General features: G+C 41.4%; 1 protein-coding gene across 1 annotated transcript in view; it reads right to left on the bottom strand.

Moving 5' to 3' along the window:
* Positions 1–4,517: 4,517 nt before the first annotated feature.
* Positions 4,518–18,789, bottom strand: part of CPE (carboxypeptidase E) — a 99,409-nt gene continuing 85,137 nt past the window's right edge. The window contains exons 5-8 of the mRNA XM_015411427.1: positions 12,326–12,499; positions 8,172–8,271; positions 6,503–6,621; positions 4,518–5,125 (exon numbers count right to left, since the gene is read on the bottom strand). Of these exons, the coding sequence (XP_015266913.1) occupies positions 5,027–5,125; positions 6,503–6,621; positions 8,172–8,271; positions 12,326–12,499 (492 nt within the window). The 3' untranslated portion in view covers positions 4,518–5,026. The remainder of the gene's footprint in view (positions 5,126–6,502; positions 6,622–8,171; positions 8,272–12,325; positions 12,500–18,789) is intronic.

The raw sequence follows: 18,789 nt of genomic DNA, 5'->3' as shown, positions 1-18,789 counted from the left end.
TTACTAAGGAACTCCACACTACTTTCCTCCTACAGGAGATAAAATGCAGGAATTTTACATCAGTTAACACTCAACGAATTTATATTTCACATTTTTTGCATATAGCACATACTGAATTGAGTCTAAGCTCATTGAGAGCGAAGGGTTTAGACTGAAGTGATTCTACATTCTATTGTACTTACTTGCATAACTAGCATAACAGCACTTAAGCATACTTGTAGAATGCCAGATTCTATGAGTAGGGATTTTAACATCCTCTTATGATTGTCTCAAAGAAATCTCTGCGAGGAGTTTTGTGATTATTCTTGCCTGGATTACTCATGTAAACTATCATTTCAGCAACTAAGCTAGTGCACAGTCTGTACTGACTGATTCTCATCACTACGTAACAACTATTTCTGCCTTTGATGCTCTGCCTACATTGCCATTCAGAGTTCTTTATTGTTGTCAGACTATTCCTGATCACTATGAGGTCCCAATATGCATCTGAACGCACACCCAAGTGCCATTCCTTTCATTGGGTCATGCATTGAAATACACATCCACATCAACTTCCCACATGGAAATACCTTTTAAAAGGGCAGCTAAAGTTGGATCTCAGCAAATGCCTTTTGTTCATTAGGTTGACAGAACTGAGCTTTAAGAAGTCAGCTACACTGTGATCCACAAACGATCTGGATTAGAGTTACTACAATCTCCACAAATTGGAGATTGAAACATCATCATCATCATCATTATTGCAAGGACCCATGAGATTCGTGGGGGGGGGGGGGCTGTGCTTCCACTACCTTCATTCACTTGTCCTCTCCCCAAATGCTTTCCCTGCCCTTTATCCCCCATTATTTCCGTTGCTTCTCTGGCACCCCACTACAGCAATCTTCCTCCTGGGCACTGTCACCCTCCCAGTTGCTTTGTCTGTACTCTGGATGACCTGCCCATCCCACAGCCTCGCCCAGCCACTCTTTAATGTACAGGAAACTTAAAGGTATAGGTTCCCTTGCTCGAAAGCCAGTCGAATCCGACTCTAGGGTTGCGGTGCTCATCTCCGTTTCTAAGCCGAAGAGCCAGCGCTGTCCGAAGACGTTTCTGTGGTCATGTGGCCGGCATGACTAAACACCAAGGTGCACAGAACGCTGTTATCTTCCCACCGAAATGGTACCTATTTATCTACTTGCAATTTCTTGCTTTCGAACTGCTAGGTTGGCAGGAGCTGGAACTAGAGACGGGAGCTCACTCCGTCATGCGGCACACTCGGGTCTCGAACTGCTGAACTACCGACCTTCCACAGCCTGCAGTTCAGCGTCTTAACCACTTGAGCCACCGCAGCTTTTTGCTTGGAAACTTGCCTGCCAACAAAGATGCTTGTAAGAGAGCTTGATCTGACAGCATGTGTATCCCGTTAAACTATGTTCATTAGCTTTCACTATGTAGTTCACTCAGTCTCAGACATTTAAAAATACAGTAAAATAATAAGTAATACTTAAAATACCATAACCTAAAGTTATCCATTTGCTCTTCAACATTAGCAATGCCAAAAAAATGCACAGAGCTCACTAGCTCTGTAGTAAGTATGTCTATCCATCACAATAATGATATGATATGAAAACAGTATAACCAAACGGGCTCTTTGACTTGACCTTTGAGACCATGAAGGGAAGGAGGCAACATCTTTTAGATATACAGAGCCCAAGCCATTTACTCATAAATGTGACAGTCAAGCATTCTGTACAAGGCAAATTAATCACTCGTTTTACATTTTAAAATACCTTATTTATTGAATAATGGTACAGTACATTTCTTGAGCCAAATGACTGTATATTAAATTCCTTGCACCATAAACTTTTTAAATATTATGGCTGACTTTAATAATGTAACTAGATTAAATTCTTCTTCAGTGGTTCTTCAAGTAGAACATTTGAATATATGAAGCCATCATATACTAAATAGGACCATTTGTTCATTTAGCCCAGTGCTAACTACTCTGACTAGCAGTGGCTCTTCAGGATCATAAGAAGAAGTCTTTCCTAGCTCAGCTACCTGAGATTCTTCTAAATGACGATTTCCGGGTTCAACACCGAGACCTTCTGCATGCAAAACATGGGCTCTACTGCTGAGCTATGGTCCCTTGCTATGGTACATGGTTTCTGATAGTGAAGTAGCTGTTTTAAACTTTCTTAATATACACAGTAGCAAGGATCCACCAAAGAAAACCAAAAAGGACAGTTCTATTTCATCAAACCTACATGAAAATGAGATAAAAGAAACAGACTACAAGCTGAACTACAAATCCACTCTGAGGCTCAGCAGGATGTAATGTCAACACTACACTTGCCACAGAAATCAACTGTGCAGCCAAGCTGGATGCATGACATCCATTACTCCATATTGTTGTATTTTCTGGCTTAGAATCAAACAGGAAAATTTATATAGCTGAGTCAATGACAAAGTTCAAACCATTCTTGCTTCTTACAAATCCTTATTAGAGTATTTTTCATCTGTTCTCATCTTTGCTCGAGCATAACTTTAGCATCATAGTACAAGTGCTACAGCAATACAAATTTCTTACTTTTAAGCTACATTTTGGAGAGATGTGGATCTGTGTGTTTGTGATGTGATGACCAAAGCACAGATCGTTAAAACCTAATGCTAAGGAGACTTTCTGATTAAAAATTGGTTTGTTTGTTTTTTTTAAAAAACACCCTGAAATTCACCTTAGTTTTGATTGTCTCTTTATAAGTGAAAAGTTAATTCAAGATTTGAAATCCAATCTAATGTTTTACAGAGGTACCAACTAGCAAGTAAAATAATGCGCCTGGCTTTACTGAAGGTACTTCCCTGTTGCCACTAGGGATGGACACGAGCCTTTGTTCATGATGATCCAGGTCATGATGAATTTTGGCTGGTTCATGGTTTGCAAACTGAAGTTCAAACTACAGCCTGGCCACAAACTTCCATGCACTTTTAAGGAAACTTGTGGAGGTACATGGGGAGCAAAAAGCTTTTCTCCTCCCCGTGAAAGCTGCCAAAAGATCGGAAACGGCTGAGCTGTGGGGGCAGCCTGCTCCTGCGGCTCAGCTGTTTCAGGCTCAAAACAGCTGAGTCTGCTCCTGCGGCTCAGCTGTTTCCAATCTAAACAGCTGAGCTGTGGGGGCGACCTACTCAGATGTTTTGGGCATGAACCTCATTAACCTGGTTCAGTTCGTATGCAATCCATCTGAGTTCATGGTTCGGTTTGTGGTTTGCTGTCAACCACAAACCAAACTGCATTTTTGTGGCTCATGCCCATCCCTAGTTGTCAGTCCAATCAGAGACTATAGTGTTCCAACAGGAAGAACATCATCAAGGAGACACGAAGCACTACCATTGTTGATTTGCTATTCATGGCAATCATATTAATCCTCATGGAACAGTGTTTATTGGAAGAAGAACTAAACTCCCACCATGTGACTTGCAGGTGCTGATTTGCACTATGCTGATAACTGCAAACTCATTTATGTGTGCTGCCACCATATGAATAATTCATTTTAGCTTGTGTCACTTAGAAGGGGAGCGGTGGCACAGTGGGTATATCCCACTGCCTTAACATCTGAACTGTATCAGTTCAAGCCCCGCGCTGGTGTGAGCAGCCAGCCTGTTGTCCCCAGCTCATCGTCCACCCAGCGATTCGAAAGCTCCGGCGAGTAGATAAAATGGGAACTGCTCCTTAGCGTGGGCAGGCACGCCAATCTTCCTTCTGGAAGGGCGTTAGCTGACGGTCGAACGTCGATGGTCACGGCTTGTAAAGGCAAAACAGCTTCCCGGCTACAAATTGAACTCCTGCAACGGACGTTCCGGCCAGGCGGTGGCAGTGTGGCGACAGACATACGGGTCCTGGAACCTGAGCAACAAAGCAGCTGTGCGGGAAAATGACGAAGCCAGCCACGAAGACGTTCTACACCGGGCAGTATCGGCGGCGTGTACAGTTAAAATGAATATATATGTTGTCTTCCCTATCCCCTACAAACATTGTTAGTCCCTTGTCTATATTTGAGTAACTGTACATCGCTTTGAACCCACTGGGGAAAGCGATTAATAGAATAAAAGTATTATTATTATTATTATTAGAAGTAAGTCCTGTTGAAGTTTATGCAACTTATTGCTGTGTGAACATATTTGGAGCTGGGCTTTTCAGACAATATGGCACATTTAGAATATCAAGTCCACTTTTAAAGATGCAATATATCAGGTAGCTTTTGGATGAGCATTTTGGTCCTCATGCAAATGATGCTGAGACTTTCTCATGCAAAGTCATATCTCCTTAAGCACACACATCACTGACAAACAGGCCTGTAGTGCACAGGCAAGTATAGCACACCGTATAATAACAATTGCTCAGTATGATCCTTCTTTAATCATCTTGAAGTTTTAATCTGGTTAGAGAATTGCTTGGGAATATTGTTGGATAAAACAAGGAAAAAGTTGCACTATTTCCTGTTAACTTTTATATAAGATCAATAAAAGATATTTTCTATGTGAGGAAATGAAACCAGGTACACGTGATTCTTATTTTACACAAGACAAAAAAACAAATTTACATTGTAGTAAAGCATTACTTACAACACCACATTCTTATCGCATACATTTTCAGTGCCGTTATTTCGTGAAACAAATGTTCACCTGCATTGTTAAATATGGGTAGCAAGATCTGCAAGTGATTGCTAATTATATGAGCTTTTTTAATGTGCTTACAATCTACACATTCAAAATTTGAAAATGAAATAAACATAAACTCATTTGAATTAGCAGGCTGAAACATTCAATCAGGTATCTTTCCCCCACACTGAATATACAGGATAGAGGATGATGGCATGAAAGTACCCAGCAATATGTTTTTACATAGAGCAGATTATTGAGGTTTTTTTAAAAAAATTACTCAAAAATTAAGATATTGCAAGCTACTCAAAATCTAAAATATGGGGACTTTGCACAGTACATTATACTTAGTCAACACATAATAGATTAAAAGCTATAAATTCAGTGCTTCTGCTTAAAAATTCAGAGTTTCTGACATCATCTTCCACCATTCCATTAACTCTTCCTTTTCCTCTTCTTTTCTTTCAGACAAAGATTCCAGGTCAAAGTCAACCTAGGCAAAAGGAATAATGATGGGAAAGGTGGGTATATAAATATTTTAAATCAGTAAACAGATAATAAAGACTTTTGTGCATGCTACATAGTACACAGAACCATATTATGAGTTCAAAGGACATCTTGAAACTCTTTGGGACATGATTTTTCCCCCCCTCTTTGGGACATGAATGGCCAAGGCGATGGAAGGGATTCCCAGCCTATCAAATAAGATTAGTGGGATGGTTTCCTTTATTGTTAAAGTTTCCCCTATGGGATTCGTTTATCAAATCTCACTGAATTTTAGTGGCCAACACAATGAAATTCTCTTCAACTCCCTTGTTAGTCACAAAGTAAAACAGTGACCCACTGAAAACATCTTTAATTAGGTTTTCTTTCCGTAATCTCAAGGGGTCAAGATAGCTTACATCGTATGAAGAACAGAGAATGCAGGAGAGTTAGATTTGAGTCCAGCAGCACTTTTAGAGACCAACAAGATTGGGGGCGGGGTATAAGCTTTCCCGAGTCAAAGCTCCTGTTGTCAGATACCAGGGAGCTTTGACTTTCAAAAGCTTATTCTCCCAAAACCTAAGGTGCTAATGGACTCAAATCTAGTTGTTCTACGGCAGACCAATGCAGCTGCCCTCTGAAATTATAGAATGCAGTAGCTGTTTCAGTAGCTGCTCGCACACGGCTGGATCCAGACTCAACTGTCTAATGGCAGAATGAAGCTTCCGTGTCTCCCACTGCAGCTCACTAATCTCCACAAAATAGTGCTCCTGGGAGATTAGGGGACCCTGAGGGATGACATGAGGGGCACCTGCAGCAAGAAGGGGAAATCAGCCGAGAATGCTCAGTTAGGCTGGGTCCAATCCATAGTCTCATCTAGCCTTGAGGGTAGAATACAGGGAGGTTTCCCTTGCCCGAAAGCCAGTCAGATCTGGCTCTAGGGGGCGGTGCTCATCTTCGTTTCCAAGCCGAATAGCCAGCACTGTCCGAATACTTTTCCGAGGTCATGTGGCCAATATGACTAAACACTGAGGCACATGGAACGTTGTTACCTTCCCACCAAAACAGTATCTATTTATCTACTTGCAATTTCTTGCTTTTGAACTGCTAGGTTGGCAGGAGCTGGGGCCAGAGACGGGAGCTCACTCTGTCATGTGGCACTAGGGTCTCAAACTGCTGAGCTACCGACCTTCTGGTATACAGCTCAGCGTCTTAAACTTCTGAGCCACCGCAGCCCCAGAATACAGGGAAGGCAGTACTGAATCATACCGAATCATGCATAGAGCTAGTGAGCTTTTCTAGACAATACCATATTACAGCATATCTAACCACTAATACAAAACTATGGATGTTTATGGTCAAATAATGCAGATCAATCAACACTTACTCTAATGGCAGGACTGAAGGGAACAGCCACTTTTTTAGTTATTGCTAAATAGCCTGGTGCTGAGACTGTCACTTTATAATTTCCAGGTACAAGTAATCTCCAGTAATCACCATCCTTAGCTGAGGAAGAAAGGCAACATGTGAATATCCCCCCCAAAAAAACATTTTAAAACATAATCAATTCTCTTTCTCATGCATTCTGATAAGTTTAAAATTCATTCTACACTGTTCAGAGGCATTTTTTTTTTTTTACAACATGCAGGTTTCAAAATGAACTTCAGGTCTGTGTTCTATGTTTACAGTGGAACTAAATGGAAAGTACTGAAATTAACAGTGGCTACTTTGTAAAAGGCTCCATACGGAATGTCCTAATAGTCAAGGAAGCTTTACCTGTGGATCTAATCTGGGAAATGTAGCCTAAAGTAAAAAAAAAATTAAAAATGGATGGGGCATCGTACCTTTAAAATTTCACACAGCTAAGAACTTCTAAAACCAATGTAGACCCACTGATTGTTAAATCATAAAATAATTATTTCTGTGGTGCAAAGAAGAATGATGGATGGGGCATCGTACCTTTAAAATTTCGCACAGCTAAGAACTTCAAAAACCAATGTAGACCCACTGATTGCTAAATCATAAAATAATGATTTCTGTGGTGCAAAGAAGAATAGTAAATGGTAGCTGTCTTGGGGCTCATAAAATCTTAATAATAACATAGAAATAATTTAACATTTAACCTATGGCAGTGCCTCCAATATAGTCCATACCCAGGAAGGCTTTGTACACACGATTAGTAGGGTACACACTGGATTTTCCTAGCACCAACAACCTAATTCACACAGACATTTTTAAGTGTATTGGGACATCCCCATGTACACAATGGTTATTTCTCAGGGTTATGGTAGACAAACAGAAAGCCCCTTCCATAAAATGTATTGAGAATAATCACTAATGCATTTGATACATACTATTTGCAAATGTTTAAGAACTAAATCAAGCAGTTGTAGCTTTAGTATAACAAGAGAACTTCACTGGATGACAAGGAACTCCACTTTGGGGACATTTCTTCAAATGTCATGGCCCCTCCATTTGAAGGGGGGAAGAGGAGGCCATGGGAATTTATTCCTTTGAGGAAAGCCCGGGGGCTCAGAAGACCCCTAATGCTGCCACAAATACATCCCCCCGAACAGATGCTCCTGCACCCATATCCTGTAGAAGAGCAACACACCCCAAGAACCCCAGTAGTGGGCTCAGACTAAGGTTAGTCGTCTCTTGACTACATAAAGCTCTAGGCCACGAACTGGCAGCCTCTGGCAAGACAGCCAGAGATAACAAGCCTAAGTAGAAATTGCCCTGTGTGGAATAAGAGCCTGGCTTGTGGTCCTACGTTCTTGTCATCAAGTAAGGTGGCTTCTCCCACATTTACAGGATGAGGCCCCAAATAAGTCACTGAAGGTTCAGGCCCCAGAGATAGCACACAGAATGGGAAGGCTGCTTTCACAGGGGACTACTGAATCGTCAACGCCAGCTAGGATCCTTTCTGATCAAGCACCTTTACCTAAACCAGTTCATGAACAACCAGTGCAGAATGTGCCCAGCTGGTAGAAACTAAACCAGACTTATTCCATTTGACAAATAATAACTTAATACCTGAAAATATATCATATTACCTGATGTAATATCATGATTTATTCCTTCCACAGAAACGGTAGCATTAGCAATGGGATTGCCCTGAAGATCTCTAACAAAACCCTTTATCCCTCGATGTATCTGAAAAATAATTATTATTTATAATTATATTTTGCATTTGCCTATATTGGCTCATGAATCCTTAGACTCCTGTAAGGGAGGCCAGTATTATCCTCATATAACGGCAGGCAGAGAGACACTGGCCTGGCTAAGGCCATCTGATTCAGTTAATGGCTTAGGTGGGATCTGAACCAGCAACTGAACCAGCTTGGGAGCCTGTGTATTAAATGATTCTGCTTCACCAGCCCCCCAAAGATGAATTCATGAGAAATGTGTTCTAAAGAAAAACACACCCGTATCATTGACCACTCTCATCTACGGTACAGTGGAAATAATTTACCAGCAATATTTTCTCATCATCACAGCACATCGTTTTTGCTTACATCTGCATGCACAAGATAGAGAGAAAACATTTGACATTATGGCTAAGTAGGCATGCCACCTACTCAAGGAATTTTTAGTCAGTTATCAGTTGTCTTTTAAGTGATTTAATTAAATTAATTACACTTAAACTTAAAAACATTTGCATGTTACCAAAATATCAGCAGAGGCAGATATAGGGAGAAAGCATAAAAACTACTTGTTATTAGAAAGGACCTTTTAAATATAGTCTTCTTCTGTTTCCTACTAGAATCATATAACAGAACATGCAAAAATAATGAGGTTGCACTTAAGCTTCAGTTATGTTAGAGAATAAGCTTGATATTTGCTTTATGAACTATTTATTGCTACACACAAGGGACTGTGCACACACACATAGGCTCAGAAAGCTGTACACTTTAAGTCACCTGTTGTGATGACACACATAGAAGGTGCCTGCACATGCCTTACATGTAAATAAGGTTTCAGCTTCACAGTTGCCCAGCCTGGTGAAGAAGCACAAGCCTCCATTATTGTGAGCAATGGAACCACAACCTCAGGAGGAAACAGCACCCATGACAGATCTACTTGTAGTCACGTACAACCCATCGCTTGCTTTGTTCCTGAGCTGGTATTTCCTGCCATATAGACATTTGGTTACCAAAGAAACTGGCCAGCTTCATCAACACTACAATGGAGCATCCTAACGCCTAGGTTTCACACCTGTCCAGATGCCATACTCTGAGTAAAGTTTTAGGTTACAATATTGGCCACCCCTCTTAGGTAACCTCCCTTTTCCCACAGGCAACCAATAGGATTGTTTTTGGGACTGACTAACAAGTAGGTGGGTCAAGAGGTTGGCACAATTACCACCCATCTCTTGAACCCACTAGAAAAGGAGAGAACCAGTCACCTGGCCCCTCCTACTTGATCAACTAGCATCTCCCCTGCAACAACCCCTGTCTGCTTTAACCCCTCTTAAATCCCACTTGCTATCCCCAGCCCTTGCTTCTACTTTTATCTCTTGATCTGCAGTCAAGAGACCCCCACACAGTCCGGCTAGTTCTGGTAGTGTGAATCCTTTTGTTTTCCATTCCTTCCCCTCCATTCTTCATTGGAACAACCAACCTGCAAGACAGATAAGTATCGCCTACCATCACCCCTACCTGCTAATGCAAAAGTGCTTATTTCTTATTGTAAATTTTAAAAAACTTGATTGAATGTGTGAGTGCATCAGTATTGTTTGTATGAGATATATTTTCAAGTAAAAGACATCTCTTTTAACTACCACAGCCTCGAATCCTTTACTGGTAACCCTTGGTGGGAACAGGACCTTGGTATAAACTGGCAATAACCCATTTATAAATTGCCAATTGCTGTAAATAAAGCAATTCGGCTAACAGTTATCTGATTAAAGATAAAGGTCTCGTACAGAATCCTGAAAGCCCTTGCATGACTGCTTGTATCACTGTAGGGGCCTGCCAATTGGGGTGCTTGTCAATCAGCAAGAATCACATGGAGACGATAACTCCATTTGTGTGGCATGCATTTGTGTGGATGCAGGTACAGTACCCAAGTAAAAGTGCTGGCTCATAACACTGTTGCATCCATGTGATACCTACCAGTCATAAACCCACCACAGCAGCTTGGAATAAACCTGCAAGCAATCAGATGGGGTCCATCAGGCGTCTGAATCAGGCCCTTGCTGATTACCAGTTTATGCAACTAAACTTTGTAATCTTGATAAATGTGCTTGCTGAAATAGCTGTTTGTATCGTTCTGCCTTTCTAAAAAATAGTTTTGATAACTGAGGATCAAGAATATTTTTTGCGTTTTATGTATGCCCATGCCTGGAAGTCATAGCGACCTCTGGCAACTCCTACTGGGGCATGGAGAACGTTCAGAGAAGTGGCTTGATAGCCCGCCTCTGGCCTCCTAGCCCTGGTATTCTCTGGAGGTCTCCTATCCACATACTTGCCAGGGTCGGCCTTGCATAGCTTCCGAGATCTGACGAGATCAGGGTTGCCCGGGCTATCCAGGTCAGGGCATTGAGGATCAAGATTTAACTGCTGTAAGCTATCAAGACTGTTTTTATTGACACAACCTCATAAGACAGTGGTCTGATTTCTTATGGTGTTTGTTGAATAGAGCTAGCCCTCCCACCTCTCTTATTGGTATAGGCAGCAGATCCGTGTATGCATTTTTTGCACATGTGGATCTGCTACCATTGAAATGGACATGGTAGCCTATTTGCAAAGAGTACCATGTGCATACTGACATTAAAAAAAGGAACTGAAGGATCAGTGGCAGAAGTGTTAAGTTTGTCAAAACAGGAGGGAAACCTCCAACTGAAACCTTATAAGCCTCAGGTAAACAGAAGGCAGTTTTGCAGCAATAAAAAAACCCATGAACTCCATGCAGACTTCTGGATGCAGTTAACTTTGTAAATGCTCTAACTCAACAAGCATGGTTGGCTGGCTTAATATTGGAAATATTTTATTCGGCAAATGATGGCATTTCTGTCTAGAATAAATCCTAAATAAGAGTTTTCATTCACCATCCCTACCCTCTTTCATTAGAAGGCTACCATGATTGCAAGGAATCAGAGGCTTGTGAAAGAATTTCTTCTGGTTTAAGTTACAGAATATAAAGGACCAAGAATCTTCAATATGGATTTCTTTCAAGGAAAAAACCAGGGGGAAACATTATATACAGCCTCAGCTAGGTCTTGAACTTGTATATGCTTCTGGTTCTTGATTCCAAGACCATGATTTGTGCATCTCTGTTTATTGTATGCAATACAATGATTCACTGCATTGTTCTCCAGTCTTGTAATCCTTCTTTACTGTCTGTAGTATATTGTGCTTTTAATGTGTTGTTCTCTAATTTTATTGGTTGCGTGTATTATGATGTTCTTCCTGCATTGTTTTTAGTTTTTAGTTGTAATCTGTCTCAGATCTCCATGAGACAGGTGGACTGTAAAATAAATAAACCTCTGACCACAGAATATAATTTTTCATGATGGCTCCTTACAGTTTGTATGAACAACATATTGTGCAGTCACTGCTCACATGTATATCCTGGTGATATAAGTACCATCTCATGAAGCTAGGATTCATATACTTTTCCCCATAATTGTGGAAGTCTAGAACTTTGTCGCTTTTTTAACAACAACAACAAATTTCTTTGGGATCATGTGCTTTCATTTGTAAAGTTGCAACCTTTGATAAGCATCTTTGGCTAAAAGCTATCAAAGCTAACTGTCCATGGATGAATGCATACAATAATTTCTCAGGGGAAGTTGTGAAATTTCCTTGTCATATTCTTTCAGCTAAACTTCATGTAAAGGTAGTCCCCTGTGGTTAAATACATAAAAATGTTTTGAAGAATCTTGTCTTTGAAAGTAGATCAATGTGTGATAAAATGCAAATATGAGCTCAAGGATGCATCTGAACAGAAGAATATTTAAATATGGGGAATGACAGGAAAATCCAACCACATAGTTCCCTCCTATATGATAGTGTATTCTCCCATTACATAGCTGACGTTTCATTAAAAAAAACAAATATGAGCTCAAGGATGCATCTGAACAGAAGAATATTTAAATATGGGGAATGACAGGAAAATCCAACCACATAGTTCCCTCCTATATGATAGTGGTCAGGCAGCCAGTTACATAGCTGACCTTTCATTTAAAAAACTCATTTCATTTTACCTGCTCAATGTAACTGATAAGTGCATTCTTATTGTTCTCCCAATAGCTCTTCAGAGTTTCTTCAGGAGGGAATTTTTCACAGCTGAGTTCCACAGTGATTTCAAAGCAATTGCTGCTAAGGTAATTGAAGTCCTGCATACCTGCAACAATAAGACACTTTAATAAACTCAGACACTGTTTGAGATATAGATGAGACCAGGTGTTTCCATGCAACATTATGGCTGTATTTAGATGTCATGACAAACTGTATTTAAACAGAGGTCTGTCAGCACTGAGCACTATCGTATCTTGTTTGCTATGCTCAAAGCACTTCCCTCCCTCCTCCCCTCATATGCAGATCTTGAACAAACACTTCCGAGTTTGATCAAGCTCTTATTTGCTGTGATGCCTAAATAGAAGTGACTTGCTGACTTGGGGTTTGCTTGCTCGATATAAACTGGAACTGAGTCTTGGCAGAATCCCAATATAGAATCCAACCACCTGGTGGAAGTGAGGATGGGGAGGGGGGCAAAACTCGGGATGCCACAAATGTTTCAGTGAACCTGTTCTGCAGACAAGCTTATCTTGTTCATCATCAGACCATCAGCCAATCAGGGATACTTTTGGATTACATTAAGCAACTCAGACAGCTGCAGAACCCTAAATTTGCAGCTGCCTGTTGGACAGAAGCTGCCTCACAGCTGATTGGGGACCAGCTGTAAGTTGGGGTCTGACTCACCCACACAGCAAGATAACTACCCAGTGAAGCTGGAAAGGGAAGAGGAGAAAAGGATTGTTACTTTTCCCACCCTTCCTGGACAGGGACAAAAGTAATGCTATTGATCTCTGCATTGCAAATGTCAGAGATAGTGCTTGTTTCTCTGCCCTCCTGTCCAGGTTGGGTGAGGACAGAAGCAATGCTTTTAATGTCTGCATTGCAAAAGGGAGCATAGAAAGAGCTTGTTCCCCTCCCCCAGTTGAGTGGGGACAGAAGCAGTGATTTTAATTTCTATTACAAAAGGGAGAAAAGAGCTGGTTTCTTTCCTTTTCTCTGCAGCTCAAGACAAAGACAAGGAAAATCAGCTGGGCTTCATACACATACAAACAAATAATTTACTGCATTTCAGCAAGTCTGGAAGTCAGCAAAGTTTCCAGGATAGGAGATCAGAAGAATCCAACTTCCAGATGATCATCTGGAATTCAGTTCCTGATCCCCCCCTTTGAATGTTGCTGGGTACAGAGTAAAATTTCCCCAGCAGTAGATCAGAAGCCAGTTCCCACTGACCGTGCATCAGCTGGGAGTCGACTTCTGGTGGCTTCAAGAAGCCTGTTCCTCCAAACACACACAAACACACTGTGAACAGGTGAACAGCCAGTCAATAGATTGGCTGCATGACCACTGCAGCTGAACAGGAAATGAGTTAAAATTGAGCATCCCTGAACAAATCTCAATTTGCCAAGACATCTGCATTCAGATGTTAGGGCCAGCTGAGGTTTGATCAGATTTCAATGACGCTCAATGTGCAAGAGCAGGATGCAGATAGGAGAAGGAAAGGGCACAGGCAAGCACAGCAAAGCAGCTGAGATAGTACTACATTCCAATAAACCTCTGTTTAACTACTGGTTACCATGATGTCCAAATGCAGCATGTCCTTTTTGCATGTTATGCATCTTTAATGAGCTTATAAATACTAAAAACAATTTCTGAAATTTCTCTTTCACTCTCTATAAGGTTGCCAGGTCCAATTATTGCGCTGGCGGGGAGGGGGAGGGACTTCCTGGGAATGCAGAGGAGTGTTGTGATGTGTATACATAAACAGGAAGTGACACAGCCATGTCACGGACACCGGGGGGTGCAATGCTCTGGTTTGGGGGCAAAACTCTATGGTAGAATTTGCTTCAAATCATAGAGTTTTGCCAAAAAACAAAGTGTTGCCCTCAGATGTCCCTAACATGCCTGCATCACTTCTGGCTTTCATAGGCACGCCACAATGATTTTTGGGTTCCTGCCGGTATGATGGGGGGGAGGAGAGGAACGCCTGAAAGTGGGAGACCCTCTCCTGCACTGGGCAGTCTGGCAACCCTAAATTTCTACCTTTCATAAACAACATTGCACACAAATACCACGAAAGCTCAGGCGCTTTCATGATCATAGTGAAAAACCTTCAACAAAATGAGATTTGGAGGCCTGTAACCTAGGAGAAAAACCACATCAAACCTGGGCATGACTTTTCATTAATGTGAGCTAGGAATAATCAGCTACAGTTAATTGAAATAAGCAGATGTAATGTTATAGGAAAACAAGGGCCAGTATGGTTTCCCTAGAACTACAGATACTGAAATGGCCAATTTAATAAAATGAATTTCTTGGCAGTCATAGCTTGGCATAATGACTGTACCAAATCTAATACTACATCTGGACTATATATTCTGATGGGATATATTTGGCTTCAGAAGCCCTGCTTTCAGAAATGAAAAACATTTTCCAGGTATAGTTCAATTCTTTCCAGATGAACAAGAAAGCATGTTATTACATTTTCAATAAAACATGCAAATAAAAGATGATAACAAATCCAGTGCATCTTTAAGAAATAATCTGAAACAGACAACTCTTTCTAACTGCACAATTCAAAAAACCAACTGATACAATATGGGGGTAAACAGAAGACTGGACAAGCATGGTGCCACTATAACACTGAAATGCGTTTGACAGTACAATTACTAGTTGCATGTGTTTAAGGCATTATGGATCAATCAAAAGCATATGCTCTCCAGTAAAAACAGGGTGATGAATGAGTGGAAGGAGGCTTCCGTGAATGCATTCCCTACTGAATCAAGAGTGAATGCCCACACTCAGGGTGTGTAGTTCCCAGGACTGTATAAGAATACACAGTACAGAATGCCTGCCTGGTGCATCGGATGCAGCCAAACACAGTACAGAATGCCTGCCTGGTGCATCGGATGCAGCCAAACACAGTACAGAATGCCTGCCTGGTGCATCGGATGCAGCCAAACACAGTACAGAATGCCTGCCTGGTGCATCGGATGCAGGCCTTCTAATACACCTGTTATGGAGAAGGGGGAGGAAAGAAGATGGGCAGAGTTCAGAAACCACGTACTTAAATAGATCTACCAGTGATGTCAGAGCTGTACACACATTTTGACCATAATATTATTGAGGAAATTAGACGTTTGTTATGTATTTTACCTTGGAAGTGAGGGTTACTGCCAATGAAAAAAAATGGCCATTTTGAGATTTTACTTCATGAAACAGAAGGTTTGGACACATATGAGTTCACTGTTCACACATGACAGCACGCACATGAAAGGACCACTTACACTAGCAATAATTTGTGGAAACAGAAAACTTTTTGCATAATTGAAACTGGCTGTAAGTTTAAACAATATTTTAACATTAAAAAAATTCCCTCTTGGGTTGGGATGTCCCGATCTTCATTGCAAATGAGTTCATCAGACAAACCCACCTCTTTCAACGGGAAGTGTCTATGGTGAGCCAATCCTGGGATTACTTTGCTGGCCTGGCAAGCATTGCAAATGCCTCACAAACTGGCTAGTGGCTGCGCGGTAGTTTTTTTTTTACCTACGAGCCTTATTATTTGCTTGCTCTCCGGTCATAATTAACAGACAGAGCAGCCAGAAATGGTGACAAGAGGAGAGGGACTAGGAAAAAATGAAGACAACTCCAGGAAGGGAGGAAAGGTGTAGACTTTGTGTTTCATGGCTCCTTTTAAGTTCTGTCATGATTCACAAAGGTTTCTGGGAAACTTACTTAATGGGCATGCTCGGTGGGCTAGTGGCTGCGCAGTAGTTTTTTTTAACTACGAGCCTTATTATTTGCTTGCTCTCCGGTCATAATTAACAGACAGAGCAGCCAGAAATGGTGACAGGAGGAGAGGGACTAGGAAAAAAATGAAGACAACTCCAGGAAGGGAGGAAAGGTGTAGACTTTGTGTTTCATGGCTCCTTTTAAGTTTTGTCATGATTCGCAAAGGTTTCTGGGAAACATACTTAATGGGCATGCTCGGGACACATAAACAGTGCAAAGAACAAAGCAAATTTGCCTGGACACATAAACAGTGCAAAGAACAAAGCAAAGAGAAAGAAAAAAGAAGTCATCACACACCCCCATTGCTCCCTGGGAGGCAGGCAAGGCGAGAGCTCCAAATCCAGTCACTTCAAGGGCGCATGCTAAACTATGGACTAGACTTTAAATTCTTGTGGCTCTCTGTCCTTTCAAAGATGTAGTGAGTCAGAGAGATTTCCAGGTTCCCCCCCCCCATTTCCCTATACAAAGAGAAAAGTCTAGAAGGATGAGGTTGGTTGGGTAAAATGAAAGCATTCTTCTCTGTCCTAGATTTAGGAACGGAGTATCTTACACTAGATACTGTATTTTTGTGCTTCTGATGGGCACTGCCGGCCCATGCCGGTTTTTCTTTTCATTCACTTTATCAGCTTTCAACCCATTCTGCCCATTTCTGCTCTCCCCCTCCTGGTGTGTACATTTGTATTGTAAGCTCCTTGGGGTAGAAACCTTACTTTAAACTTTTCTTTGGCTGACTTTTATGCTGCAAAAAAAAGTCTAGAAGGATGAGGTTGGGTAAAATGAAAGCATTCTTCTCTGTCCTAGATTTAGGAACGGAGTACTTTCTTACACTAGATACTGTGTTTTTGTGCTTCTGATGGGCACTGCCTGCCCATGCCGGTTTTTCTTTTCATTTACTTTATCAGCTTTCAACCCATTCTGCCCATTTCTGCTCTCCCCCTCCTGGTGTGTACATTTGTATTGTAAGCTCCTTGGGGTAGAAACCTTACTTTAAACTTTTCTTTGGCTGACTTTTATGCTGCAAAGTACTGGGTGCAACCTGTGGACTTGGCTGCAATATGTGATATGAAGGTACGTAAGTTTGGGGGTGACCCCATGTAAAAATGAAGAGGATTTGTTTAAAATCATCTGGTGAATTATGTAGCTTCATGAATAAAACCCAGCATTTCTGATCACATGGAAAGGACTCTTCTTTCCTGTCCAGCTCACCACAGAAGTTCCGATTGCCCATCCAAGTTAGAAGGAACAAACCAACAGCTTTGCAAATGCTTCAACTGGCTGATACTAATTTTAGAGAAGAATGCTGCATAGAGGGTGTCATGCAGAAATGGAGCCCGCAGAGAAATTATTTGGGGTGACATTTAGGTTTCAGCTTGCTGAGATGAAGCCCCCCCAAAGGGAAGATACTGGTACTGTAAAGTAATGCTCAGAAGTATGTGTGTAGGGGAGTGTCATATGCTGAAATGGAACCCTAAATGGGAAGGAAGTCCTTCGTGTTAAAACAGCCCATGGGGGAAATACAACTCCCATGTGCCTTTGCTCTCTCATGCATGCACAAAAGCCAACCCTGTATGTGTGCTGTTGTGCTAAATACTGATGTGTTTCCAAACTCTGATGAAAGGCTTGGTAATTACTTAAACTGGTCAGTAATCAGTCTGGGGTTTATTCATCACTGGCAACTAGACACAAGCCAAACCTGCAGGGGCCTGAGCATACCTCCTCCAGGGGGATATATCTGCACAGTTCTTCTGCATTTACTTATTTTTATTTTCACAACCAGGAGCACTTAAAGGCTGATGCATCTGAAAAGATTGGCTCCACTCTACTGAAGCTTATATCACATCCGGCAGTTCATAAGGCAGCACAGAACTCATTGATATTTTCACAATAAATACTGTAAAACATAGGGAACTAAAACTTTGTTATGCCTGCAAGCTCTTTTAGGATTTTGAGAAAGAATCGTAGTCACAACAAAATGGCTATCAAGGAGGGCAGGGCTAATCACAGAATGGCTGCCGTGGTGGGTGGGGTCAATCACAAAATATTGAGAGGTTCCGCAAAATGTTGGGAGGTTCCAAGCCAAGTGTCTGAAAGGGCACTCCATGGAGACACATAGATGGTATCTCCTTGGCTTTTCTGAAGTACCTTCTATTCCTAGAAGGTGGTGGAAAGCTGGGATGACCTCTTTGTTTTGGGGGTTAGGTGCTTCTTATTATTGGTTTCCAAAGCAAGGGGAGGATTTGTTGGGAATGAATTAAAAATGGATAAAGCTGCAACAAATCCAGATTAAAATGCCAGTTCACATAAAATAAAGGCCACTGATACAAAACACACAGTTTAATTGCAGGGCAAGATAATCTTCTTGCAAATGCTATTTCTGTGCTGATAAGAGAATGAGATTAGAGCTTCTTAAACCAGCACTTTCGGGGGCTGCTTGGGAATAGAAGTGTTCAGGAAGGCTTCACAACAAAGAAACCCCCTCCAAGGCATACAGGGAGAAGTGGCTTCAGCTCCCCCCACCCCCCCGGGCGGCCCATGGATCTACTATTTACCCTGTTACGAAACTTACATGTAGTCACATAAATAACATGTAGTATAAGTCTAAGAACACTTTCCTAGGAGTAATTAAAGGTAAAGGTTT

The sequence above is a fragment of the Gekko japonicus genome, unplaced genomic scaffold, assembly GCF_001447785.1.
Source record: "Gekko japonicus isolate JY-2015 unplaced genomic scaffold, Gekko_japonicus_V1.1 scaffold3669, whole genome shotgun sequence".
NCBI lineage: Eukaryota > Metazoa > Chordata > Lepidosauria > Squamata > Gekkonidae > Gekko > Gekko japonicus.
This window is presented reverse-complemented; position numbering and strand designations above follow the sequence as displayed.